Genomic DNA, 27,648 nt, shown 5'->3' with positions numbered 1-27,648 from the left:
TGGGGAATATCTATACCTTTCTCTCATTTTTGCTGTGAACCTAGTGAAACGTCTCTAAAAAATGAAATTTATTAATTAAAAAAATTGGGATTGAAGCATATTATAGTTACTCATAATTTCAAGCAATTCAAGTTTATTTGCACTTATGACAACACAGATCTGGAGTACAGTAAAACCTTGGTTTGCGAGCATAATTTGTTCTGGAAACATACTTGTATACCAAAGTGAATTTCCTCAGAAGAAATAATGGAAAACCAGATGATTCGTACCACAACCCAAAAATACTCATATAAAAATGATTATAATACTGTAATATAATACAAAATAATAAAGAAAATACAATATAGAAAGGAAAATAATTTAAACTGCACTTCCCTTTGAAAACCTTCATGGCTGCTGTGAGGGAGATGAGAGAGGAGGGTTATTGTGCAGGATGACTTTCACTATCACTGATGGAATCACTGCTGTTTATTGCCTCAATGGAATCTTTTTTGTTTTGTGCAACTTTAACAAGGAGCCTATCCAGTGACGCTTTCTTTTGCCTCCTTTTGAGAATTTTGTGGAAATGTGACATTGCATTGTTGTTAAATAGATTCATTGGTCTCACTGCTACAGCCTTATTTGGGTAGTGCTTTTCTACAAAATTTTGCACTTTTCCCACATTTTATACATCTCCCTAATCTCATTTGAAGTGAGGGATTTCTCTGCCTTTTTCTCCTCCTTCTCTGCAGGTGAGATGCAGACACAGACTTATAAAATCTTGCAATATCGGCCACTTGCATACCTCATTCATACTTGCTCGATGATTTCCTTCTTAACTTCCATTGTAATCATCTCCTTCTTACTGCCTTTCTTTTCAGCCTTTTTCTGCATGCAGGCCATTGTATATGCTCGCATGGATGTTGGCTACAGTACAGTATTAATAAACTCTTGGCATATACTATATTTAATGTAGCTGGCAGCAGAAGAAAGGGTCTATATCTGGAGGCAGCCTAATCTAGAATAAAGCAAAGCATTGCTAAGCTATTGTATGGAAAAACAAGGAACTGTCCATAGGTGCTCTGAAGTGACAAAAAAATACACTAGTGCCAGTTGTGGGCACCTTCCACCGTTCTGAAAAATCACAGATTACTGCCAAACACCGTGGCCTGAGACCGAGCATCTGAGCAATGGGAGATGATCACCCACAATCCTGCAAGTGAAAGAGAGAAGAACCACTGGGTCAGTTGTGATCATGTGACATTCAGCATCTTGTACTACTCATATTGCAAGACATCACTCGTTTATCAAGTTAAAATTTATTAGAAATGTTTGCTTGTCTCATGGAACACTCACAGAACAAGTTACTCACAATGCAAGGCATTATTGTATTTAGAAAGGATTACTGATTAAGAGATGTACACTTGCTTACATTATGCTCACTATTCATATACCAAAAGTAGAAATTTCAGTTTATTATAACCAATCGCAAATTCCTATAATCTGCACACCAAGAATTACTGGTCACTTCACCCACTCTTGAGGCTCTTACTTTATTGTCTTTTTGCCCTTGACCCCTTTGCCTACACCTGATATAATTATATTTCTGATTTCTTTTAACCAAGAGATAGACTTATATTATCATGTGACAGAATCTTACTTTTTAGATGTAACTTAGAATAAAAAGGGTCCTAAAGATCATTTAATCTAAGTCTCTTATTTTAAACATTTGTGAACAGTGGCCTTCACAACCCTAGAGCACAGTGGGTGGTAAGAGTCCATATTGCAGATGAGAAGACATTATTAGTCCTTAATATTACTTAATTGTTCATGATCTTTAACTCATCAACTAACTGCCTGCTCTACACTTTACCCTGGTCCCAAACTATTGGTTAAGCCAACAATATATGGTTCTCTACCCTCAGATGTATTCCTTCTTCTGTATGCTTCATTGACTCATTGGTTTTTTTTGTCTGTGAAAAGAATCTAATGGAAATTCTAAAAACAAGAATTAAGGTGGTTTTTTCTCTATGTATTCTTTAGGAAGATACTTAACTCAAATGCCAAGTTTTATTTTTTGTTTCCACATAAAGATTTTATTTCTGAAAAGGTTTTGAGAGAATTGCTGAAGATACTTTTTCTGTTTTAGATGAGCAAGTTGTTATGGGCAACAAGCTGCTTGTATATATTAGGTAAGAGATTTTTTTTTAATTTATCTACGTGTACTTTTTCTATAATCCCCCCCCCCCCCCCGCCCCGTATTCTTAGAGGTACTGTCATGTCCTATGTGTATAGTGCTTTTCATGTTTCATTGCTTGTACAGTAGTGGTTTTCAACCATGGGTGATTTTGTCCCCCATTGGTACACCCTCCCTGCTCCCCCCCCGCCCCGATCTTTGGCAATGTCTAGAGACATTTTTGCTTGTCACATTTGGGGCTGGGAGAGATATGCTGCTGGCATCTAATGGGTGGTGGCCAGCGATGTTGCCGAGTGCATAGGGTAGTCCATACAACGAAGAATTATCTCTGTCAAAGTATCAATAAGGCTGAGGTTGAGAAAGCCTGGTGGTAGAGTATTTTATTTTTAGCACTGGAAACTCTGTGGAATATGTGTTCTCTCTCTTTTTTATAAAAGGGCAAGAGATGTGTTTAGGTCATGAAAAAGTTAGTGACAGAGGTTAAGCTGTGAAATGTTTATCTCCTCTCCTTACTCCTCAAACAGAATTCTTTCCACAAACTATGGAGGCTCAGAATTATGTCCCAATAGAACTTTTGGACAGATAGCTGGCTATCAGGCTGGCAGGGCGGAAGGTGGCAGAACCTGCCAAAGCATCATTTTAGCTCCTATCTAGTGCCAGAGTTAACTTTGAGACCTGTTTCACACTTGTTACATCGATTCTTTAGAAGAACATATGCAGCATCTCCCCAGTACTTTATTGTCTGTACTTTAAATTTCTTAGAATATGCTGTCTCTAATCCAACATTCAAAATTGATGGCTAGTTCAAAGAAGTTTAAAATTTGTGCCTTTCCCCCCAGAATGAGGACATATTCAGAAGACATCTTTATAGTTGAACCCGCAAGGCATAAACCATAAAGCATTAGCCATAAGGAAGGTCTGATTTGGAGGTAGAACTGTATAGTTAATTTCTCATCAGTTTCTCCTCTCCCTGAAGACTTGTTCTGTTGCAGACATTTTCCAGACCTTTGTTAGACTAGCTTGTTCCCTGTCTTTAATCACTGTTCTTAGAGCCACTGGTTTGAAGTTTGTGAGAACATTAGGCTTTTCACTGGTAAAACATAGCGTAATGGTGCCATTAGGTATTTTTCTGGTGCTGAGTATGAGACTTTCAGATAGTCTGTTCTCATTCCTTCCTGTCCACTTAGCGTGGCGTAGGTTTCTTTTAGGAAAAATAAGAAGAAATGAAAGTGCTTACTCTGTCACGGGATGTGTTTATTTCACCACCATCACTGTTGGCTCACATTTTCTGAACTGGCTCTCATCTTGATCAAGTTTGAACTTGACGTGACAAAAGCTGAGTGTGCTTAAACACTAAATGAGTATCTTGGGTTTGAGAAACAATGTGTTACCTGGAAGTTAGCCCATTACAAGTCACCAAGTCTGTTGTCCTTTTCTTCTAGCTGTTGTCTAGCAGGCCGAGCCTATCCCCTTGGTGACATCCCTGAAGATCTTGTTCCCTTGGTTAAAAACCAGGTTGGTGCTATTTCCACACCTCTTGTTAATATGTACTATATTATGATCCACACCTCTTGTTTTATGATCCACACCTCTTGTTAATATGTACTATAGATGAACTGTAATTGAAGGTTACACGTGAGTCAGGAGCTATCTGCTATGGTAGGAGAGAACCTACCCACCATCACTACAGCCAGTAATGATAGCGGAATCAGGTTAGAGAAGTTACAACATGGTGGCATTTTAAACTAAATTCCACCTGCCTTTATTTTGTCCAACTGGCAGTTGTTGCTTCAGCAAGATACTTTGTAAGGAGAGAAGATCGTCAACTTTTTTTTTTTTTTAAACTTGAAGGTTTTTGAATTTCTGATTCGCCTGCATTCAGCAGAAGCCTCCCCTGAGGAAGAAATCTACCCCTATGTTCGGACTTTGCTACATTTTGACACAAGAGAATTTCTAAATGTATTGGCACTGGTAAGAGATAATATGATTTTAAGATGTTTTTAGAGGAACCAGGGTAATAAATTTTTTTTAATGGAAAGAAAGATGTGTATGCAGATACAGTTTTGATACCCCGACAGCGAGCAGTAAACATTTCAAAATGTTTAATTTTGTTGTGCCACCCATATTTTATAATTCTTTATCTCCCTTCCTTTCCCCCTCGTCCTTTTGTCCCTGCTTCTCCCCTCACTCCCCTGTGTCTCTCTGTCTCTTTCTAACACATCCTTATCAAAAAGCTAAAGCAGAATTAGATGTGTGGTACATTTTTGGTTTCATAAATTATATTATTTCATATACTGAATATGGAAGAAGGTTGAAGGACATGTAGTGGTGATGATAGTGGAAATAACTGGAATTTAAAAGGAATCTGGGAGCTTCGTGCTGAAAAAAAATCCTTATACATGTTAAATTAAAGATGGATTTGGGTGAGCCAGGTTGTCTATGAAAATGCCCCCAGGGGAATAATTATATAACACATAATATATCATTCCAATTAAATAGTGTTGTAGTTGTTTTTTAAAAAGCTTTTGATGGTATGGATAGTGTTTATATTACAGTGGGTAGTGAAACAATAGACCCACTAATGTATAAAACACACAAATGTTGCATGTGCACAATATTTAGAGAAAAAAGACCAGAAGGAAATAAGACTTAAATATTATTAGTGATTGTGAGATGGGGTAAATTTCTCTAATGAGCATACAGTACATTTATGAATTGAATAACATAATAAACTGTTAAATAAGAAGAAAGCCTATGAGAAAGTTAAGATTCCCAGTTATATTATTCTTTTAATTAGTTTATTTGAATATTTGGCTTCAGAAGTAGTAATTTTAATTGCATAGGAAGAAAGGAAAAGAAACTTAGAACTGGAAGTCAGATCTGATTGGTTTAAGAAACCTTGGGGCGCCTGGGTGGCTCAGTTTGAGCGTCCGACTTCGGCTCAGGTCATGATCTCACAGTTCGTGGGTCCGAGCCCCACGTCGGGCTCTGTGCTGACAGCTCAGAGCCTGAAGCCTGCTTCACATTCTGTGTCTCCCTCTCTCTCTGCCCCTTCCTTGCTCATGCTGTGTCTCTCTCTGTCTCGAGAATACATAAACATTAAAAAAATTTAAAAAAGAACAACAACAAAGAAACCTTCAACAACCTTAGAGAACATAAGAATACTTGGTCTCTGGCATGTAGGAAAAAAGAAACAAAGTGATGAGGCAGGGGGTACAGAAAAAGTAGTAGAGAGCAACAAAGAATTTTAACTAATTTTCCTTTTTTTTTTTTTTTTAAGGGCTCTGGTAGCATTTGGAATTGTGCTGATATCTGAATTGAGGCTTGATTGATAGTAAGGTTGCAGTACAATCTCATTTGCATAGCAAATATGAGCACCTAGTATGTCACATGTACTGTACTAACTGGGAGTGTACCCTTGGCTGACAAGATATAAAGCCTGCCTTTGTGGAGGAGAGCTTCTAGACTTTTAGATAAGTAATTATAGCAAAGTGTAGTGTGTGCCATTGGTGAAGTGCAGGATGCCATATACACACCTAAGAGAGGAATCTAATGGAAGGTTAAGGAAGGTTTCTTGTATGAAATGATGTTCATGTTGAGTCTCAAAGGATGGATAGAAATTAGGTTAGGATTAGGGAAAAGTATTCTAGGTAGAAGGACAGAATATATAAAAAGGCCTGGAAACAAGACAGAACAATGTATACTAAGGAATTGGAAAAAAAAAAAAAAATCAGTATGACCACATCTTGAAGTGTAAGGAAGCCTATAGTGAGAAACAAATCAAAAAGGTAGGAAGAGACTGAGTTTTTTAATCCATGGTGAGAAGTTTAGACTTCTACACTAGAGTAGTAGGTAGCCACCGAAACCTTTTAAGTAGAGGAATATCATGATTTGTAGTTTAGAAAAACTCCCCCTAACTGTTGTATGAAAATGGGTTGTAAAAAGACAACTTTGGAGGCAAGAAGATCTGTTAGCAAATTTTTGTAGTAATCTAAGTATAGTATAGAGGTGGCTTGAATTAAGGCTGTGATACCAGGGATAATAAGATGTGAAGGGATTTGAAAGATATTTTAGGAAGCAAATTGGCCTAAAACATAGGGCTTATTGTGCCACTGGGTGTGAAGGATAAGACAAATGGGAAGTGTCAAAGATTCCTAGATTTCTGACTTGGTTAATTGGATATATGGTGGTTTATTTATTCACTAGGGAATCAGAAGAGAAACTGGTTTCTCAGAAGATGAGGGGTAGGACGAGGTTGTGGTGAGCGATGGGGAAACATAGATATTAATTCTCTTTTGGACTTAATGAATTTGAAATGCTTGAAAGGCATGTGGAGGTTTTCTTACATGCTTGTATCATGTGTTGGCTGCATGCCCAAGTACCAGAGCTGGAGAAATTGACAAGACCTAGGATCTGAAATCCTGGACTCACTACCTATTTTGCCACGATTGATTCATCATCCAACGTTCCTAATTCAGTTAATATATCTTAATAAAAAACATTTTCAGGGGCTTGTAATTTATGTGACAGATTTTTAAATCCCATTTTACCACTTTTTTTTCACTTTGGAATATTTTTTAAAGTAAGGTTTTTAAATTTAGCTTCCTTGAGGTATAATTTATATAAAATATAGTATGGTTCATCCATTTCAAGAGAAGAGTTTTACAAATGCATACGGTCTTGTGACCACTCTTACAACTAATATGGAACATTTCCATCACATCCTAAATGCCAGCCCCTGGCAATTGCCAATTTGCTTTCTAATACTGAAATTCTGCCCTTGCCAGGATGTCATATAAATAGTATCATATGCTTTGTAGTTTTTTCGGGCTTCTTTCACTTAAAATAATGCTTTTGAGATTTATCAGTGCTGTTGCTTGTATTAATAGATTGGGCCTTTTTTTAATAAGTTTTTATTTAAATTCCAGTTAGTTAACATACAATATAATATTAGTTTCAGTTGTACAGTATCATGACTTAACATTTCCATACAATATTCCGTGCTCATCACATGTGTACTCCTTAATCCCCATTACCTATTTAACCCATCCCCCCCACCTCCCCTCTGGTAACCATCAGTTTGTTCTCTGTAGTTAAGAGTCTGTTTCTTGGTTTGCCTCTCTCTTTTGTTTTCCCCTTTGCTCATTTGTTTTGTTTCTTAAATTCCACATATGAGTGAAATCATATGGTATTTGTGTTTCTCTGACCGACTTAGTTCACTTACCGTAGTACTAACTCCATCTGTGCCATTGCAAATGGCAAGATTTCATTCTTTTTTATGGCTGAGTAATATTCCATTGTGTGTGTGTGTGTGTGCGCGCGCACGCGCGTGCCGTATCTTCTTTTTTCTCTAATTTTTTTCAAGTTTATTAATTTTTGAGAGATGGAGAGAGGAGGAGGTATAAGTGGAGAGGGGCAGAGAGAGAAAGGGAGACACAGAATCCAAAGCAGTCTTTAGGTTCTCAACTGTCAACACAGAGCCCGATGCAAGGCCCGAACCCATAAACCTTGAGATCATGACGTGAGCCAAAGCCAGACGCTTAACTGACTAGCTACCCAGGCACCCCCACCATATCTTCTTTATCCATTCATCAATCAGTGGACACTTGAGCTTTTTCCATAATTTGGCTATTATAGATAATGTGGTTATAAACATCAGAGTTCGTGTATCTCTTCAATTTATTTTTGTATTCCTTGGGTAAATACCCAGTAGTATGACTGATGAATCATGGGGTAGTTCTATTTTTAACTTTTTGAGGAACCTCTATATTGTTTTCCACAGTGGCTACATCAGCTTTCATTCCTACCAACAGTGCAAGAAGAAGGTTCCTCTTTCTTCATATCATCACCAACGCCTGTTGTTTCTGTATTGTTGATTTTAGCCATTGTGACAGGTGTGAAGTGAAATCTCATTGTAGTTTTGATTTGCATTTCCCTGATAATCAGTGATGTTGAGCATCTTTTCCATGTGTCTGTTGGCCATCTGTATGCCATCTTTTGGAAGAATGATCAAGTCTTCTGTCCATTTTTTAATTGAATTACTCATTTTTAAGCTGTTGAGTCTTATAAGTTCTTTATATATTTTGGATAATAACCCTTTATCAAATATGTCATTTGTAAATATCTTCTCCCATTCCATAGGTTACCTTTTTAGTTTTGTTGATTGCTTCCTTTGCTGTTTTTATTTTAATATAGTTCTAGTAGTTTATTTTTGCTTGCCTCAGGAGATATATCTTGAAATAAGTTGCTATGGCTTATGTCACTGCCTATGTTCTTCTCTAAGATTTTTAGGGTTTCAGTTCTCACATTTAGGTTCCTAATCCATTTTGAATTTATTTTTGTGTTTGATGTAAGAAAATAGTCCAGTTTCATTCTTTCGCATGTAGCTGTTCATTTTTCCCAGCAGCATTTGTTGAAGACACTTTTTCCCATTGCATATTCTTGCCTGCTTTGTCAAAGATTAATTGACCATATAATTGTGAGTTCATTTCTGGGTTTTCTATTCTGTTGTATGGATCTTTGTTTCTGTTTTTGTGCCAGTACCATACTGCTTTGATTATTACAGCTTTGTAATAAAACTTGAAATCCAGAATTGTGATGCTCCCAACTTTGCTTTTCTTTTGTCAAGATTGCTTTGGGGGTGCCTGGGTGACTTAGTTGGTTAAGGGGCCGACTTCAGCTCAGGTCATGATCTCGTGGCTCATGAGTTCGAGCCCCATGTTGAGCTCTGTGCTGACAGCTCAGAGCCTGGAGCCTACTTTAGATTCTATGTCCCCTTCTGCTCTGTCACTCTGTCTCTCAAAAATAAATAAACATCAAAAAAAAAAAAAAAAGTGCTTTAACTATTTGGAATCTTTTGTGGTTCCATACAAATTTTAGGATCATTTGTTGTAGCTCTGTGAAAAATGCTGTTGGTATTTTGATAAGGATTACATTAAATCTATAGATTGCTTTGGGTAGTGTAGATATTTTACAGTATTTGTTCTTCTAGTGCATGACATGGAATGTCTTTCTTTCTTTTTGTTTTTTTTAAAGTTTATTTATTTTGACAAAGAGAAAGCACGAGCAGGGGAGGGGCAGAGGGTGAGGGAGAGAGAGAATCCTAAGCAGACTCAGCACTGTCAGCATGGAGCCCTATGCAGGGCCAGAACTCAGGAACTGTGAGATCATGACCTGATGTGAATTTGGACACTTAACAGACTCAGCCACCCAGGTGCCCTTGGAATGTCTTTACATTTCTTTGTGTCATCTTCCATTTTTTTTCATCAGTGCTTTATAGTTTTTAGAGTACAGCTCTTTCACCTCTTTGCTTAGATTTATTCCTAGCTATCTTATTGTTTTTGGTGCAGTTGTAAGTGGGGTTGATTCCTTGATTTCTCTTTTTGCTGCTTCGTTATTGGTATATAGAAATGCACTAGATTTCTGTATGTTGATTTATATCCTGCAACTTTACTGAACTTGTTTATCAGTTCTAGCAGTTTTTTGGTTGAATCTTTAAGGTTTTCTATATATAGCATCATGTCATCTGCATATAGTGAAAGTTTTACTTCTTCGATGATTTCAATGCCTTTTATTTCTTTTTGTTTGATTGCTGTGGCTAGGATTTCCATTACTATGTTGAATAAAAGTGGTGAGAGTGGACATCCCTATCTTGTTCCTTACACTAGAGGAAAAGCTCTTAGTTTTTCCCCATTTAGGAGGATTTTAGCTATGGGTTTTTCATATATGGCCTGTGTTACGTTGAGGTGTGTTCCCTCTAAACCTACTTTGTTGAGGGTTTTATCATGAAAAATGGTATACTTTGTCAAATGTTTTTTCTTCATCTATTGAAAGGATCATATGGTTCTTATCCTTTCTTTTGTTAATGTGATGTATCACGTTGATTGGGAATATTGAACTACCCTTGCAACCCAGGAATAAATCCCACTTCACTATGGTGAATGCTTTTTTTTTTTTTTTAATGTTGGATTTGGTTTGTTAATATTTCATTGAGGATTTTTGCATCTGTGTTCCTGAGGAATATTGGCCTCTAGTTCTCTTTATTTTTTTTTTTTTATTTTTTATTTTATTTTTTTTTTTTTTATTTTTTTTTTTTTAACGTTTATTTATTTTTGAGACAGAGAGACAGAGCATGAACGGGGGAGGGGCAGAGAGAGAGGGAGACACAGAATCGGAAACAGGCTCCAGGCTCTGAGCCATCAGCCCAGAGCCCAACGCGGGGCTTGAACTCACGGACAGCGAGATCGTGACCTGAGTTGAAGTCGGACGCTTAACCGACTGAGCCACCCAGGCGCCCCTATTTTTTATTTTTTTAACGTTTATTTATTTTTGAGACAGAGAGAGACAGAGCGTGAGCAGGGGAGGGGCAGAGGGAGAGGGAGGCACGGAATCTGAAGCAGGCTCCAGGCTCTGAGCTGTCAGCACAGATCCCGACGCGGGGCTCGAACTCACGGACCGTGAGATCATGACCTGAGCCGAAGTCGGACGCTTAACCGACTGAGCCACCCAGGCGCCCCTCTCTTTATGTTTTTTAAGTTAATTTATTATTTTGAAAGAGAGAGAGAGAGCAAGCAGATAGGGGAGGGCCAGAGAGAGGGAGAGAGACTCTCATGCAGGCTCTGTACTGTCAGTGTGAAGCCCAATGTGGGGCTTGAGCTCATAAACCACGAGATCATGACCTGAGCCACAGTCAGAGGACACCATCTAAGCCACCCAGGCACCCGTCTTTTTTTTTTTTAAGTTTATTTATTCTAGTTATCTTTTTTAGTGGTGTATTTATCTGGTTTTGGTATAAGGGTAATGCTGGCCTCATAGAATAAATTTGGAAGTTTTTCTCTCTTTTCTGTTTTTTGTAATAGTTTGAGAAGAATAGATATTAACTCTTATTTAAGTGTTTGGTAGAACTTACCTGTGAAGCCATCTGGTCCCGGACTTTTCTTGTTTGGGAGTTTTTTGATTACTGTTTCAATTTCTTTGCTAGTTATTCATCTGTTCAAGTTTACTGCTTCCCATTTCAGTTTTGGTAGTTTATATGTTTCTGGGAATTTATCCATTTCTTCTAGGTTGTCCAATTTGTTGGCATATAGTTTTTCATAATCTCTCATAATTGTTTGTATTTCTGTGGTGTTGGTTGTTATTTCTCTACTCTCATTGTGATTTATTTATTTGGGTCCTTTTTGAGAAGACTGCCTAGGAGTTTATCAATTTTATTAATTTTTTCAAAAAACCAGCCCCTGGTTTCATTCAGCCCCTGTTCCATTTTTTAGTTTCTGTTTCATTTATTTCTGGTCTTATCTTTATTATTTCCTTCCTTTTACTGTTTTTGGATTTTGTTTGTTCTTTTCCTAGCTCCTTTAGTTGTAAGGCTAGGTTGTTTATTTGAGATATTTCTTGCTTCCTGAGGTAGGCCTGAATTGCTATAAAGTTTTGGACTCCTTTTGCTGTATCCCAAAGGTTTTGGACCATTGTGTTTTCATTTTCATTTGTGTCCATATATTTTTTTCATTTCTTCTTTGATTTTCTGGTTGAACATTCATTGTTTAGTAGCATGTTGTTTAACCCTCCTGTATTTGTGGTCTTTCCAAATGTTTTCTTATGGTTGACTTCTAGTTTTATAGTGTTGTGGTCAGAAAAGGTGCATGGTATGATTTTAATCTTTTTGCATTTGTTGAGGCCTGTTGTGTGACCTAATATGTGACCTATTCTAGAGAATGTTCCATGTGCACTTGAAAACAATGTGCATTCTGCTGTTTTAGGTTGGAATGTTCTGAATATATATTTAAGTCTATCTAATCCAGTATATCATTTAAACCCATTCTTTCCTTGTTACTTTTCTGTTTAGATGATCTGTGCATTGATCTAAGTGGGTGGTAAAGTCCCCTACTATAATTGTATTATTATCAAGTAGTTCCTTTTTGTTTGTTACTAATTGTTTGATATATTTGGGTGCTACTTGTTTGCTGAATAAATATTTACAATTGTTATGTCGTCTTCTTGCTGGATTGTTCCCTTTATTATTATATATAATGCCCTTCTTTGTCTCTTGTTACAGTCTTTGTTTTAAAGTCCAGTTTGTCCAGTGTTAAGTATTGCTACTCTTTCTTTTGGCATCCATTTGCATGATAAATATTTCTCCCATCTCCTCACTTTCAGTCTGAAGGTGTCTTTTTATCTAAAACGAGTCTCTTGTAGGCAACATGTAGATGGGTCTTGTTTCCTTATCCATTCTGACACCCTATGTCTTTTGACTGAAGTATTTAGCCCCTTACATTCAAAGTTATTCCTGATAGATATGTATTTATTTCCATCTTATCACTTACTTTGTGGTTGTTTTTGGAGATTTTCTCTGATCCTGTCTTGTCTTTCTCTTGAGTTTTGCTGATTTTCTTTAGTGATATATTTGGATTTCTCTTTGTTTGTTGCATGTTTATTAGTGGGTTTTGATATATGGTTACTATTAGGTTTGTATATAACCTCTTCTGCAAATAATAGTTCTTATTAAGTTGATGGTTGTTCAACTTTGTATCCATTCTCTTCCCTTTTGTGCACATTTTGGGTATATGTTATTATATTTTATATCCTTTTTCTTGTGTGAGTTGTTTGGCTGAATATTACAGAAATACTCATTTTTACTGCTTTGTGTTTTGTGCTTTTATACTGTCACTTTTGTCCTCTCCTTTCCGCTCAAAGAGTCCTCTTTACTATTTCTTGCAGGGCTGGTGTAGTGGTCACGAACTCCTTTAGTTTTTGTTTGTCTGTGAAGCTTTTATCTCTCCTTCTATTCCAAATGGTAGCCTTGCTGGATAGAGTATTTTTGGCTGCAGATTTTTCCCATTCAGCACTTTGAATATATCAAACCACTGCCTTCTGGCTTGCCAAGTTTTGTTGAAAAATCTCCAGATAGCCTTATGGATTTTCCCTTGTAAGGTAATGACTTCTTTTGTTGCTTTTAAGATTCTTTTCTTCATTGCTATATTTTAAAAGTTTAATTACAATATGTCTTGGTGTTGGCCTGATTTTGTTGATTTTGATGGGTGTTGTGTGTGCCTCCTGGGTCTAGATGTCTGTTTCCTTCCCTGGATTAGCAAAGTTTTCAGCTATTATTTCTTTAAATAAATTTTCTGACCTCTTTTCTCTCTCTTCCTCTAGGGCTCCTGTAACATGAATGTTGTTATATTTGATAGAGTCCCTGAGTTCCCTATGTCTGGTCTTAACATAATTCTTTCTCTCTTGTTCAGCTTCATTACTTTCTTTTACTTTTTCTCTGGGTCATTAATTGATTCTTCTGCTTTTCTAGCCTGCTTTTCATTGCATCAAGAATGTTTCTAATCTTGTTTGTTGCCCTCTTTGTCTCTGATTGATTCTTCTCTAACTCTTATCTTTGTGGTAAGGGTCTCACTGATGTCTTCTTTTCTCAAACCCAGTGAGTATCCTTGTGATTGTTGCTTTAAATTCTCTGTAAGTTATGTTACTTATGTCACTTTCACTTCAATCTCTGGCTGCGGCCTTATCGTATTCTTTTACTTAGGATAAATTTCTCTGTCTTTGCATTTTGTCTAAATCTCTGCCTTATGTGTATTAGAAATGCTAGTTATGTGTCCTGCTCCTGAAAGTAATGGCCTTAAGGTCATGTAGTGCCCAGGACCTACCTAGTGCTTCAGGGAATGTCTCTAGTGTGTGCTTGTTTGCTCTGCTGTTGTTTTCTGGTTGCTCTGTCCTTCAGGCCAGTGGTCTCAGAAGCTCTCCTTGCCTGCCATAGACAATGTTTGGTCCTGGCCTGCATGTGGGGAGTTTTAACTGAGTGTGCTCTGATCTGCTTGTGGAGTGAGACCTGTCACCACCTCCACTGGAACTGAGGCCCTGCAAAAGTTTCTGGTCGGGAGATGTGGTATGGGCAGGGGGTTTGTGTTGGTTTTCTAAGGGGGGGCCCACTGTGCTGGAACTGATGCAGGCGTGACTGAGAAGGGCAGTTCCACCAGAGTACAGAGGGGGTGGGGCTTGTTGTAAGCAAGTTAGGCAGCCTGGTGTCAGAACTGCACTGCTTCCCACAGGTGGCTCTGTGTTTCTGCTGAGGGGCAAGAGAAGAAAATAGCACTAGCTAGCTCCTTTGTTTCCCAAAGAGGTGTGGTGTGTCCATGACTGCTGCCTCTCCAGGAAGAGTTCTGAGAAGAGCAAATAATGTACATCCCCTCCCCCCCCACCCCCTCACCCACCGCCATGTGCCTCACCCACTCTTGAGATTGCACTGTCTGCCCCCAAGTTGCTTGCTTACCTTCTCTCCAGGAGCCCCTCAGTGCCCTCCAGCTCTATCACAGCTAAGCCTGTGACCTTTAAAATTCCAGGCTTCCCACCCCCATCAACCTTCAGTTTGTTTTCAGTCTTTAAGAGTCTGGGGAGGGTGGGTGATGTGTATTGAGGAGGGCACCTTTTGGGATGAGCACTGGGTGTTGTATGGAAACCAATTTGACAATAAATTTCATATTAGAATAAATAAATAAAAATAAAATAAAAATAAAATTCCAGGCTCTAAGCCCTGCTGATTGCAAGAATTCGTGAAATTCAGCCCCTCTTGTTTTCCAAGCTAATGGCTTTGGAGAAACGTTCTCCTTGTGCTTTCCTCTGTGTGCTCCTTTCTCTCTCATTCTTCTCCAAGACTACGGCTCCCTCCCCTCCCAAGGAGCTGCTGTTTCTCTTCTAAACCATGTCTCCACACTTTCCACCATCTTCAGTGTGGCCTCTTTTCTCCCTTTAGTGGAGTTTGTTCAGTCAATCTTCAGGTCAATTTCTGAGGTATGTAGGATGATTTGATAGGTATCTAGTTGTATTTATGGGACTAGGTGAGTCTAGGATCCTTCTACTCTGCTGTCATATTCTCCTGAACCAGGTTGTTCCTTTTTAAGGCTGTGTAAGTTTCCATTTTATGTGTGTACAGTTTGTTGATCTGTTCACCAGTAGATGGTTCTTGGTTCTTGTTTTGAACACCACTATTATGAACATTTACATATGGGTCTTTGTGTGGACATAAATTTCTTGAGTAAATACCAAAGACTAGAATTGCTGGGTCATTTGTTAAGTGTTTTACTTTGTAAGAAACTGACAGGCTGTTTTCTAAAGTGGTTCTACCATTTTACATTCCTGCTAGTAGTATAGGTATCAGTCTGTTCCTTCATCTCACCAACACTTGCTATAGTTTATTTTTTTAAATTGACCGTTCTAAAAGGTGTGTAGTGGTATCTCATTATGGTTTTAATTATATTTTCCTTTTACCTAATGTCAGTAAGCATCTTTTCATTAAAATATATTAGCAGAGAAGACATGTTTGTCATCTGTATATATTCTCTTTGGTGAAATATCTGTTCATATTTTTAAAAATTGTGTATTTTCTTGCTAGGTTTGAAAGTTCTTTACCAATTTGAAATACAAGTTCTTTGTCAGATTACATAAGCTTAGCAAATGTTTTCTCCCAGTCTAGTTTGTCTTTAAAGACTGATAGTTTTACTCTAAGATATCACTCAGAATTGACTTTTCTGGGTCATACCATGTATGCTATAGGCCTGTTCAATGTGTGAATTCAAGTCCTTTTATTTCAAGAAAGTCTTCTTGAATTACAGATTTAAATGCTTTTTCTACTTCATTATTTTGTTTCATCTTAAACTACAATTATTTGTATATTGTATTTTCTTTATCTTCTCTATTTGTCATCTTTTCTCTGATCTCTTTTACTTTTTTATTTAAATTTTATTAGTTCTCTTCATATATGCATTCGATTTCTCTTACTTTACTCGTGGTCATGTCTGTGCTTTTGGGTGGCTTGTAGGTCTTTGTGCTTCACAAACTGTCATTCTCCATTAGGACATGTTATTCCTCCAACAAGCATTGTATAATTGGAAGCATCTTCAATGGAGTGATAATGACAATGACATGCCATTTTAGTGGCAGCTGTAAACTACAACCAAAATATGTCATTATATATATCATAATATTCATACTAGAGTATATCACCACTTAATTATGTTTATACAAGTAAACTCTCAATATGTTTCAAAGCAGTGAATACATGCTGCCAAAAGGAAAATGGATAAGAAATTCTTTTCTTACTAGCTGCCACTGCTGTTGTTTTTAATATGTTAATTTCTCCATGATTTTTAGTTAAATAGCACTTGTAGCAGATAGTACCTTTTATTTGTACCTGCAGAGTGACATCTCATTTTGGCAGGCTGAGGTGGGGGTGGAGGTATGTGTTTGTATTAGTGTGTATCAGTGTGTTCATAAACCTGAAGATAGAACTGAGAGACTTTGTAGTTCATCTTTCTGTCTTCAGGCAGGGTAAAATTTAACCACTTAAACGTTAAAATATGTTCTGTTTGAGTTTACAGACTGAGAGTTCCTGCAGTCTCCTTGGTAACTCATCTCAACTTTTCTCAACTAACTGGCAGCAAAGCAGTCTCGTTGAAGAAAGAGCTTTAAAAAAAGAAAAGATTTTATTTTTCTGTCATTAAGTAGACAGATGAGCATCATTTGTTTAAAGCACTTAGTGTGTGTCAAGAGAGGAGCAGGAAGGGCATACTCATCCAAAGTATTATTGCAGAAGTTGGGGAAATTTAGGGCCTACTTAAAGAACAGCAGTATTTTGGTTTGAATGTAACCATAATGTAGTCTTGAAAGTTCATGGCTTTAAAATTCCTTTTTTTAAATCTCTTGGGACACTATGTGGTCTATTTTATTGTTTCAGGAAAATAAGCACTAAATTACTGCTGTATTTCTAAGACCCACATGTGCTAAGTGAAAACCACAGGAAAGATCTTCAAGTCTTTCATCACTTTTATTATTCAATAAATACTTTTGTTTTAATTTTTTTGGTAGTGAAAACAATTTTAATTCCTTCATATATGCATTTTATAGGTACTAGGTATTTTCAGAATCCGATGCTGTCATTTACTTTGGTATATGTTTTGTTCTAAATATATCTGGCTCTACTTGTGCAAGGACATAAGAGTGCTGTACTTGGTGTGTTTTGAAAATGGGATACTTAGTCCTTATATGTAGGCTTGAGGATTTTAACATTGTGACAGTTTTACCATAATTTAAAAAAAAATCTGTCATTGAACATCATTTTTTTTAGTTTCAATGAAAATCATGAAAGTTATTTTTCATGCAAGTTAATAAACTGTACTTCAGTTATTATTTCTAAATAGCATAAATGGAATGATGGCTGAGCATGTAACATGTATTTTCTCAAGCCCTTGTTCATAAATTTGCCTCTTACCCTTAGTGTTTCTTCTTTTTCATTGCCTGTAAACTTTGCCCTCCTTTCTGAAGTCACTCTTTGGTTGTATGATAGTTACTATATTTTTATACTTGTTATCTGGTTTTAAAGTCCTAGAATACCATGCAGTATTAAATGCTATAGCTCTCTGGCTAACTTACTAAAAACAACTTACTATTTAAAGGTATAGAAGGAAAAACCTGATGAGGAATGGTTATCTTATTTGGGATTTTACCTGCCTATTAGTAAGAAATTAATATCTTGTTTCCTTCAAATTTTACAAATAATAATTATTTTTAAAAATTTCTTCCTGTTAGACCTTTGAAGATTTTAAAAATGACAAGCAAGCTGTAGAATATCAACAACGAATTGTGGACATTTTGTTGAAAGTGAGTACTCAGAGAATAGATGTCTTTGTATTGATGTTTAAGAAAGTTGAATTGTTTTATAGCAAAAATAATCTTATTTCATAATCTTATTTAATAAAGCAGTATGTCCAAAGAAATTTTGTTGTGATGTCTTTGTCTTCCAAACCTGAGTGAAAAACTAATCATTAATTCAAAAAAAATTGTTACTGTATCTCAGCTGTAGACTTGCTACTAGGATACAGGGTACTGCCCTTGAGAGATGCATTTTGTGGTAATTACTATATTAATATGATTTTGTGAAATAATGGTGACTGACTTCAGAATGCTTTAAGAAAACAATTAATGTGAAGAATCTTCTTCTGTCTCACTCAGACCAGCATCGCTGTGTTGCTGTAGTTTGACCGTGGCACTGAGATGGTGGTAACACTTCAGAATGATTAGAGGCACAGAGAAGATCATCTCAGTTTAAATCTAACTAAATTCAGTCCAAAGCTATTTTGAGATCCATGCTGTTGCTAATGAATGAATGCAGAGACAGATGCTTTTCCTTTCCATCTGCACAGTTTGAACCAGGCCAGTTTCTTGTAGTTGAAAGCTTAGAATTTTCATCCTGTTCATTTGGCTGTAGAATGGAGATTTCTTCCTCTTAGGGAGTTTTCAATTATTTTGGACAAGATACCAAAATGAAATGTTCTCTAATTGTGTATGACATTAATGCATTACATTTATAATAGTTCTTTATAATTTTCAAAGCACGTTTATATACATTATCTTAATTGAGCTATTTATTAACCTTGTAAGATAGGCAGTGATGAATATGAGAATAAGCTTGCTAAGCCCCCAAAGAATGCCAGTTTGATCCAGGTAGGTGGTATGGAGAGTTTTTACCTGGAGTTCCTAAATGGTCTCTCAATACCTAATCTTGTCTTCCTTTAATTTGTGATCTTGCCTTTCCTTTATTCTTCTCTGACTCCCTGTTGGATCAGTTGGAATTGAGTTCGGCTGTGAGAGAAAATACAAAATAACGATAGTTTAATTGTGATGGGAATTTATTTTTCTCCGTGGGAGTCTGCAGGTAGGCAACCTGATCTGGTAGAGTGGCTTCACAAACTCATTAGGGATGCAGATGCCTTCTGCTTTCACTGTTACTATTCTTAGTACATGGTTTCTGTCTTTTGGTCCAAAATATCTGCCTGGGTTCCAGCCATCACCTCTACATTCTAACCAGCCTGAATGCAGAAAGAGATGAAGAAAGGAGTTCCCTTTCTTTAAGAAAACTTTTTAGAAGTTGTGTACTACAATTCTGCTTATAACATGTTGATCAGAACTTAGATATATTGCTTCTCAGCTGCTAAGAGAGACTGAGAAATGTACTCTGTATTGTGGGTTACCATGTGTTTAGCCTAAAATGAGGAGTTCTGTTTCTAAGTTAGGAAGGAAGAACAGATGTTGGAGCACAAGTACTAGTTTCTGCCATACTCATCTAAAGCTGTTTAACATGACATCCAAGATCCTTCTATATTTTCTGGTCCTTGACTACTTCTCTGTAACTTTTCTCTCCTATCTCCACCACACCGCCTGCAACACACTCTCTATATTACAGACTTCTCAACTATATTAAGTTATTGCAATTCATGAGCTTTCTGTGTCATCTTTATGTCTTAAGTTCTTTGTGTAGTTTTCTTTTATCCCATCATGCCTTTCCTTCCCTTTCTCTGTCTGGCAGATTCCTAACCATTGTCCAAGGCATAACTCAAATATCATCCATGAGAAACTCTTTTAGAATCTAGAATCCTCTTCCGTATTTCCAGTTGGATTAGTTGCCCCTTCTCTGTGTTCATACAACACTTTATACTATACGCGGCACACTGTATGGTAATTGTTTACATCTATGTTTTCCTGCCTGGGACTGAGTTTCCTATAGATAGAGACTGTGAAGATTTTTTTTTTTTATGTGTATCCTTGTTTTAACGTGTCCAGCGCAATGGAAGCTAGAGATGTTCAAGGCATGTTTGCAAGTTTATTGAATTGGAATTTGAACTTAAAACTATACTAAGTTAGAGGAATGATCCAAATGAAGAGCCTGAAGCTCCATAAAGTACTTAAACTATTAGAGTTGGTGAATTGCTATCCTTGTATATTGTTTTGGTAGTATTTATCTTGAGTCAATGAAGAATGAACTTTTGAGAGTTTTTTTCTCATTTTTGATGAAAGAGTTGCACTGACAACTGTAGTACTGATGGAGCCAGTGAAAATAGGAATGTAGGCAGTGACCAGGGAACACTGGATGAACATTGCATGTAAGGTGATATGATGTGTGCTGAATGACTACAGACGTAGAAGTAAAAAGCTGTTAATTTGTGACTTTGTATAAGATTACTCAGAATTTTTGTAAGCATGGCCCCTGGAATAGGTAAGAAAGGAAACACAGAGGGGCCAGAATTTCGAGGAAGATAACCAGTTAGACGCTTGCTGAGGTGGCAAGGGAATTGGCTGAGAGTTAGAACTCTTTTCTCAGGAGTTATTTCCAGGATCATATAATTAAGGAGTTCACACCCAGAAACCAGAAGAAAGGGCTAAATAAGCAGAGAGGAGCACTGGCTGGGCCCAAGAGTTGAGTCCCAGGAAAGCACCTGTACACTGAAAGGGAGTGATGATTGAGTATTTTAAAGCTGGAGAAAGCTCTTTGAATTATCTATTACCAATTAGAATTTAGATATACACATACACAGATTATAACTTGAAATATTCTCATACTCTGGTAATGCTGAATTATGCACTTGAACAAGCTGTGTTTGCTGGACTAAAGCAAGGAGAGTTAAAGAAAGGGATACACTGCTACCAAAGTAAAAGGAGGTAGGCCAAAAGCTGGGCCCCAAGGGAATGTTTTATAACAGGAGGAATCTTACATTTTATCTTTGAATGAGAGTGGGAGAGGGGACTTAGGACTTCCGATAGATGAGACAGTTTGTTGTTTAGCTAATTCAAAACAATGCCTGATCTTCCTTCTCTGTCTTCTGTATTCTCTTTCTTTGCTAATGCCATCATCGTCCTACCTGCCTGTCAGGCTCAAGGTCTGTCATTGTTTATTCCTCCTCTTTAAAAGCCACACATTTCCACACAGATAAATCCTTGTCCTGTTGCCTCTTTCCGGTGGCGTCTTTTGCACCTGTTCCTGCTTCTGTTTTCATGATCACTGCCCTAGTTCGGACCCCAATTATCCATTGGAGGAGAGACTCCATTGCAGTCATATGCATCTTGCTTGGGCTCCCTGCCTTTTAATTCTTCCTTGTGTTATTTCACTCTGTTCTCCAACTGGATAATTTTCCTAAGCCCAATCCTGATGATGATAAGCTCTCATGGTTGAACATGGTCAATAGAGCCCCAGTTTTTTTATGGAATAAACTCTAGATTCCTTAGAATGTATTCAAGGCCTCATCTTTTCAATCTAATATCTCCCTCCTCCTCTTGCATGTGGCTGCACTCTAAAGAAGTCCAGTTTCTTTGCACGCACTTGTATTTTCCAGTGTCCATGCTTTTGCTCACAGTCTTCTCTCTGGCGTGGGTTACTCTCTCTTCTCACATTCCCCTACTTTCCTCATTTCTTTTCAAATTCCTTCTCTCATTTTCCCTACTGTGCTTTTGTAGCCTTTTGTTCCTTTATGACAATGTTAGTTGCATTGTACCTTTTATTTAAGATTTGTTACCTGTTTCACCTTGCGTTCTTGCTCATAATTTCCTTGAAGGTATTTGCTATACCATCTCACTCATAGGAGGTACTCAGGAGATGAGAGCTCACCTAAAGCAGAGGAACGATTATGGTTTGATAACTGTGTGTGATCATAAACAGCCTGTTATATGAAACCATCTGTTTAAGGAACTGCTTATAGACAGGGCAGAAGCCATTCACTTCACGGACTGCTGGGCTAGCTGACGTCTTTTTTGGGATGCCTTCACTCTCTAGTTATCTTACTTAAAAAAGTGTTTTTAGGGATGCCTGGGTGGCTCAGTTGGTTAAGCGTCTGACTTCAGCCCGGGTCATGATCTCACGGTCCGTGAGTTCGAGCCCCGCGTCGGGCTCTGGGCTGATGGCTCAGAGCCTGGAGCCTGTTTCGGATTCTGTGTCTCCCTCTCTCTCTGCCCCTCCCCCATTCATGCTCTGTCTCTCTCTGTCTCAAAAATAAATAAACATTAAAAAAAAATTTAAAAAAAAGTGTTTTTATTTAAGAATAATTGACATACAATACTGTACTAGTTTCAGATGTATAACATAGTGATTTCAGTATTTACATACATTATGAAATGGTCACCACAGTAAATCTAGTTACCATCTGTTACCATACAAAGCTGTTACAGTAGTATTGACTATATTCCCTATGCTGTACATTTCCTGTCTGTATCTTATTTGTTTTATAACTGGAAGTTTGTACCTCTTAATCCTCTTTACCTGTTTTATTCAACCCCCTTCCCCACTCCACCCCCCAGCAACCCTCAGTTCTGCATCTGTTTCTGTTTTGTTTTGTTCTTTAGATTTCACTTAATAAGTGAAATCATATGGTATTTGTCTTTCTCTGACTTATTTCACTTAGCATAGTGTCCATCCATGTTGTAACACATGGTTAAGATTTCATTCTTTTTTGTGGCTGAGTAATATTCTATTGTATATAAATACCACATCTTTTTTTAAAAAAATTTTTAATGTTTATTTTTGAGAGAGAGCGCACACATGTGCAGGCAAGCAAGGGAGGGGCAGAGAGGGAGCGAGACAGAGGATCCTAGCAGCTTCACCCTGTCAGCACAGAGCCCGATGTGGGGTTTGAACTCACGAACTCTGAGATTGTGACCTGGGCCAGAGTCGGATACTTAACCAACTGAGCCACTCAGGTGCCCCGTAAATACCACATCTTTATCCATTTATCTATCGATGGAATTTAAGTTGCTTCCATATCTTGGCTGTTATGAGTAATGTTGCAGTAAACAGGGATGCATATATCTTTTTGAATTAGTGTTTTTGTTTTCTTTAGATAAATACTTAGAAGTGGAATTTCTGGATCAATACTATTTTCAGTTTTTTGAGGGACCTCCATACTGTTTTCTATAGTGGCTGCACTGATTTACATTACCACCAACACTGCATGAGTCTTCCCTTTTCTCCACATCCTTGCTTACACTTGGATTATTTATCTTTTTGATACGTGCCATTCTGACAGGTGTGAGGTGATACCTCATGGTGGTTTTGATTTGTATTTTCCTGATGATGAGTGATGTTGGACATCTTTTCCTGTGCCTTCAAGTTACCTTAGTTTTAAACCCCAGAATGACTTTGCTCTCTCTGTGTTGGTAGGCAGCTTTTTGGTAGGTTTACTTTAATTTAAATTTAACTTCAGTAGGATTCTCTTTTAAGAATTCCAGAGGGAAACATGATTATTATTTCTTTGAAATCACCTCTCTTGCAATTCAGTTCTTATCCAAATTGTGCCTAGAAATATGCCAAAAATCATGAAAATGTTTTCAGAATATGAATAGTTTTTGCTCCTTCTCTAAATGACATTGAACTCAATTGTTGCACAGCCTATAAAAGAATCTTTTCATGAGTCTCCAGTAATGAGGCTCCCTCTTCCCCTTCTAATGGTATAATTTTGTGTCAAACCAGATGATGTATTGAATAAATGGTCTCTTTTGCTCATTAGGTTATGGTGGAGAATTCAGATTTTACTCCTTCACAAGTAGGGTGTCTCTTTACGTTCCTTGCCCGGCAGCTTGCAAAGCCTGACAATACCTTGTTTGTAAACAGAACCCTTTTTGATCAGGTGAGTGTCTTTTAATGATGAGAGCTAGAATTGTTTTTATGCTGTTTGCTGTTCACAGAAAAGTTCACTGGAGTATATAGTTTCTTAATATAAATAAGAAACTAGATAAATGTCTTATCAGGTAGAAACCTGTTGAGGTTTTAATTTGGATTAAATTGGTTGTTTCTTTTAATGTTGTGCCTGTGTAGTATGACTTTTCTTAGTAACTTGGTATCATGGGGGGTATGGCTTGTGGAGATTGGTTTATAGAGATTTTGTTCTTTTAATTGTGTTCTCTGAATTGCCTAGAATTCTTTGCTCAAGAATTTTTCAATTTTAGAAGTCACCCATCTCATCGGTAGCAAGTCTCTGATGTTGATCATCTGTAAGAGAGATTTCTTTTAGAAAGTCTCAATGTCCGTACAAATGACTTTGACTTTGAAGATCTCTCTTAATCCCAGTTAAATAGCTCCTGCATATCAACACATGGGTGGCAAAAAAAACAAAACAAAACAAAACACTTTATCTCTGGAGAAAGTTGCCAATAATGACAAGCATTTATTGAGCACTTTATAACACCAGGCTCTCTTCTAGAGTTTTATATGTGTATGTTAACTCACTGCTCCCCGAGCACCCCCATTCTGCAGATGAGGAAACTAAAGCCTGGAGAGGTTATGTCACTCATCCAGGATCATACTTAGTAAGTGTGATTCTTAGCAATAAATACTATTATTACATGTTAATAAAGTTGAGACTGAAATCCAAGTGGCCTGACTCTGAAGTCCATGCTTTTCTTGGTCCATGGTATCAGGGATCTTAAGGTTAAGGTGTGCTGGTAGCACTGCCTTCCAGCCATGTTTCTGAACAGTAAAGATAAGATACATATTAAATTGATAGCATACTTGAGCCTGTGGTGCCATGTAATAGGCCAGTCAGTTGGGAAGACACCATATATCTGTGATATTTGTTATGACTGAGTATGGATGAATTGATGATGTAGAAGGGGTAGTTATTGTTGTTTTCATTATACAATGTTACGGCATGCATGCTAGTCTCCAATAAAAAAAAATACCTTTCCTTTGACCAGGTCCTTGAATTCCTCTGTAGTCCTGATGATGACTCCCGACACTCTGAAAGACAGCAGGTATGAACCCCTGGGACTCTTATTGCTCAAGTATGGGAAAGAGGACAGAATAAACTGGAAAGAACCCTTCTGTGCTAGACCTCATGAAACATAAGGGGGAAAAATTGTGCCAAACCCTAATACTAAGCTAGGTAGTGGCAACTAGAAAATAGTGCAGATGGTTGTTAGGAGTACATTTATAAAGAATTCATATCAAACTAAATTCCTAGGAAGACTGGACCTGTCTTGCATTCAGCATGACTCACAGGGAATACTTCATCCTTCTCCATTAAGTAGCAACATTTGGCACCTGTTGTATCCTGCTTTCCACTAGGGCCATTTATCTGATAACCACTCGTAGCTGCTATGGTTCTGAACCAGAAAGGCTGCCAGATCTTGAGTATTGGGACATTGAACTTTGGGAGTACTCTATAGCCCCACTGCATTAGGGCTAAACATTTCTGGAGACTAGAATCCATCTGTCCTTCCACTAATCACTGTGAGATAGTAACTGTTGGATTACCGCTTTTTTCTACTTAGGCCACTTTCTCGAGAGTCTCTTCTAGGAGTAGGATTCTTTCAAAGCTTACCCACTATAAGTGTGGGCACTAAGAGAGTCATCCTATTTAAAAGTTATGGCTAGACTTTGTCAGACAAGCAAGCTACAAAATATAAGTACTGTGAAAGCTACGCTGGTCTTTTTTATGGTAATAGTGCACAGCTGGGAGGTTGAGACTCTTGAGACTTGGCTAAAGAACTTAGGATAGCAGCAGTGACCCTTTTCTCCTCACAGCTGTGGCCCAGTGACTGCTGCAGACTGACTATTTTAGGAAGATAAGACAGCTGCTAGAATTTTGATTATCTCAAATTATATTGAATATAAATAATAATGTGGACCCCTCACTTTGCCCCTATCTCTCTATTGGCAGGAAAAGTGGATCTTGGTGTTGCTATGTACAATGATAAAGAATTTTAATATAAATAACTAAAATAAATAGAAATAGAAATAAAAACCAAATCTAAATGTACAAGTCAAACCTTGAAAAGTAATCCTTGTATAGTAATGTTCTATTATTGGGAGTCTCCTTTGAGACTATTAGGGTTTTTTCTCGATTCATTTGAGAAATACAGAAAACTGATGAAGTAAATTGCTCAAGTTCAAAACTAAGATTAGAACTCAATTCCTTCCGTTCTAGTCCAGCACTCTTGTACTCTATATAAAAATTTTTGCATGCAGTATTTTTTATTGTTTTCTGGTGGTATACTGATAAAATTTTAACAGCTGGTTCCCCAGGTGTAATTCTGACATGAATGTTAGTTGATATTTTCAATATTTAAGTGAGTAAGATGAAAGTACAGGAGTGAAAGCATGGCAGGACTTCGTACATTCATCAGTGATGTCTTTGCTGAATCAGTTCTTAAATACTGGAAACATATAAGGCAAGGCCTTAATTTTCTGTGCTGTGTGCAATGTGATGATTGTGACAAGCACACTTTTAAATTTGATGGCCTTATTAACCTTGTTTCCATCACTCTCTTAGCCAGGGATTGGCAGGTTTTTGCTTTTTTTGTTTTTGTTCTGTAAAGGACCAAAGAGTAAATATTTTAGGCTTTGTGGGACAGATAGGTTCCATGTCACACATGTGTCTTTTTGTTTATTTTACATCCCTTTAAAATAAGTAAAATATAGTAACCCCTGATTTTTATAACATGTGTCGATTTCCATAGTGTAAGTACTCCCACCATGGCTGATTCCAGCCTACCAACATGATGTCACTGAACATGGAATTGGGAAGAGATGCACAGTGCCACACCCTGGTATAATATTTCCACCACATAGATGAAGTAACAAACCTCAAGAGCATACACAGTAAAATGTAGTAAAATAATTAGGAAGTAGTGAATTGTATTAATTACCTTTTTTAATTTAATTAATTGTAAATTTGTATAATTTAATTTTTAACAATCACTATGTTTAACAACTGGCTTATACAGTTCCTGAAAACTTAATTCTGCTGAATTGTTAAGACTGGCTCCAGCAATGGCATTTCTATTATATTATTCCAAATTGAGGCTCCCAGTAGATGAGTTCACTCCATAGTTCTTTTTTTTTAAATTTTTTTTTTTTAACATTTATTTATTTTTGAGACAGAGAGAGAGAGAGCATGAATAGGGGAGGGTCAGAGAAAGAGGGAGACACAGAATCCGAAACAGGCTCCAGGCTCTGAGCTGTCAGCCCAGAGCCTGACGCGGGGCTCGAACCCACGGACCGTGAGATCATGACCTGAGCGAAGTTGGACGCTTAACCGACTGAGCCACCCAGGCGCCCCTCCATAGTTCTATACTACAGTATATTATAATGCTCAAAATGGACTCAATTAAGGCTCTGAACAGTAAGTTTTAGATAGGTTTTATTTCTTTTCTGCTTTTTTGTCTTTTCTTAACTTGAAAGTAATCAATTTCCTGGGAGTGCCTGGGTGGCTCAGGCGGTTAAGTGTCCCAACTTCGGCTCAGGTCATGATCTCACAGCTTGTGAGTTTGAGCCCCATGTCAGGCTCTGGGCTGATAGCTCAGAGCCTGGAGCCTGCTTTGGATTCTGTGTCTCTGTCTCTCTCTGCTCCTCCCCTCCCCTGCTCACTTGCTCGCTCTCTCTCTCTCTCTCTCAAAAATAAGCATTAAAAAAATCTTAAAAAAATTATCAGTTTTCCATGTTAGAAAAATATTTGTTAAATGGTTTCCTGAAGTTATGGGAAGGGTCATGTTACTCTGGGTCTCAAACTTAAATATAAGAGAGAGCTTTCTCATATTGTTCTATGACTATATAATGTTTCTGTTGTATTTTGAGTTTTATTTTAAAATATTGATGAATCAACCTCAACATCCTATTCACTTTTTTATTCAGCTACCTGGTGTGGTTAAAGCTTAAT

At 37.4% G+C, this 27,648-nt stretch overlaps 1 protein-coding gene across 4 annotated transcripts in view; it reads left to right on the top strand.

Moving 5' to 3' along the window:
* The window catches only part of VPS8 (VPS8 subunit of CORVET complex), a 250,605-nt gene that overhangs the window by 100,568 nt on the left and 122,389 nt on the right, over positions 1-27,648 (top strand). For all 4 annotated transcript variants that reach the window (XR_008422497.1, XR_008422498.1, XM_019463393.2 and 1 more), the window contains exons 25-30: positions 2,129-2,171; positions 3,619-3,691; positions 4,028-4,147; positions 17,759-17,830; positions 23,500-23,619; positions 24,686-24,742. Coding sequence is in view for 2 of the 4 variants with exons in the window: in XM_019463393.2 (XP_019318938.2) it covers positions 2,129-2,171; positions 3,619-3,691; positions 4,028-4,147; positions 17,759-17,830; positions 23,500-23,619; positions 24,686-24,742 (485 nt within the window). In the remaining 2 variants the exon portion in view is untranslated. The remainder of the gene's footprint in view (positions 1-2,128; positions 2,172-3,618; positions 3,692-4,027; positions 4,148-17,758; positions 17,831-23,499; positions 23,620-24,685; positions 24,743-27,648) is intronic.

This window comes from Panthera pardus, unplaced genomic scaffold (assembly GCF_024362965.1).
Source record: "Panthera pardus isolate Hobbes unplaced genomic scaffold, ASM2436296v1 HiC_scaffold_16, whole genome shotgun sequence".
Taxonomy (NCBI): domain Eukaryota; kingdom Metazoa; phylum Chordata; class Mammalia; order Carnivora; family Felidae; genus Panthera; species Panthera pardus.
Note: the sequence above shows the minus strand (reverse complement) of the source record. Positions and strands in the feature narration are given on the sequence as shown.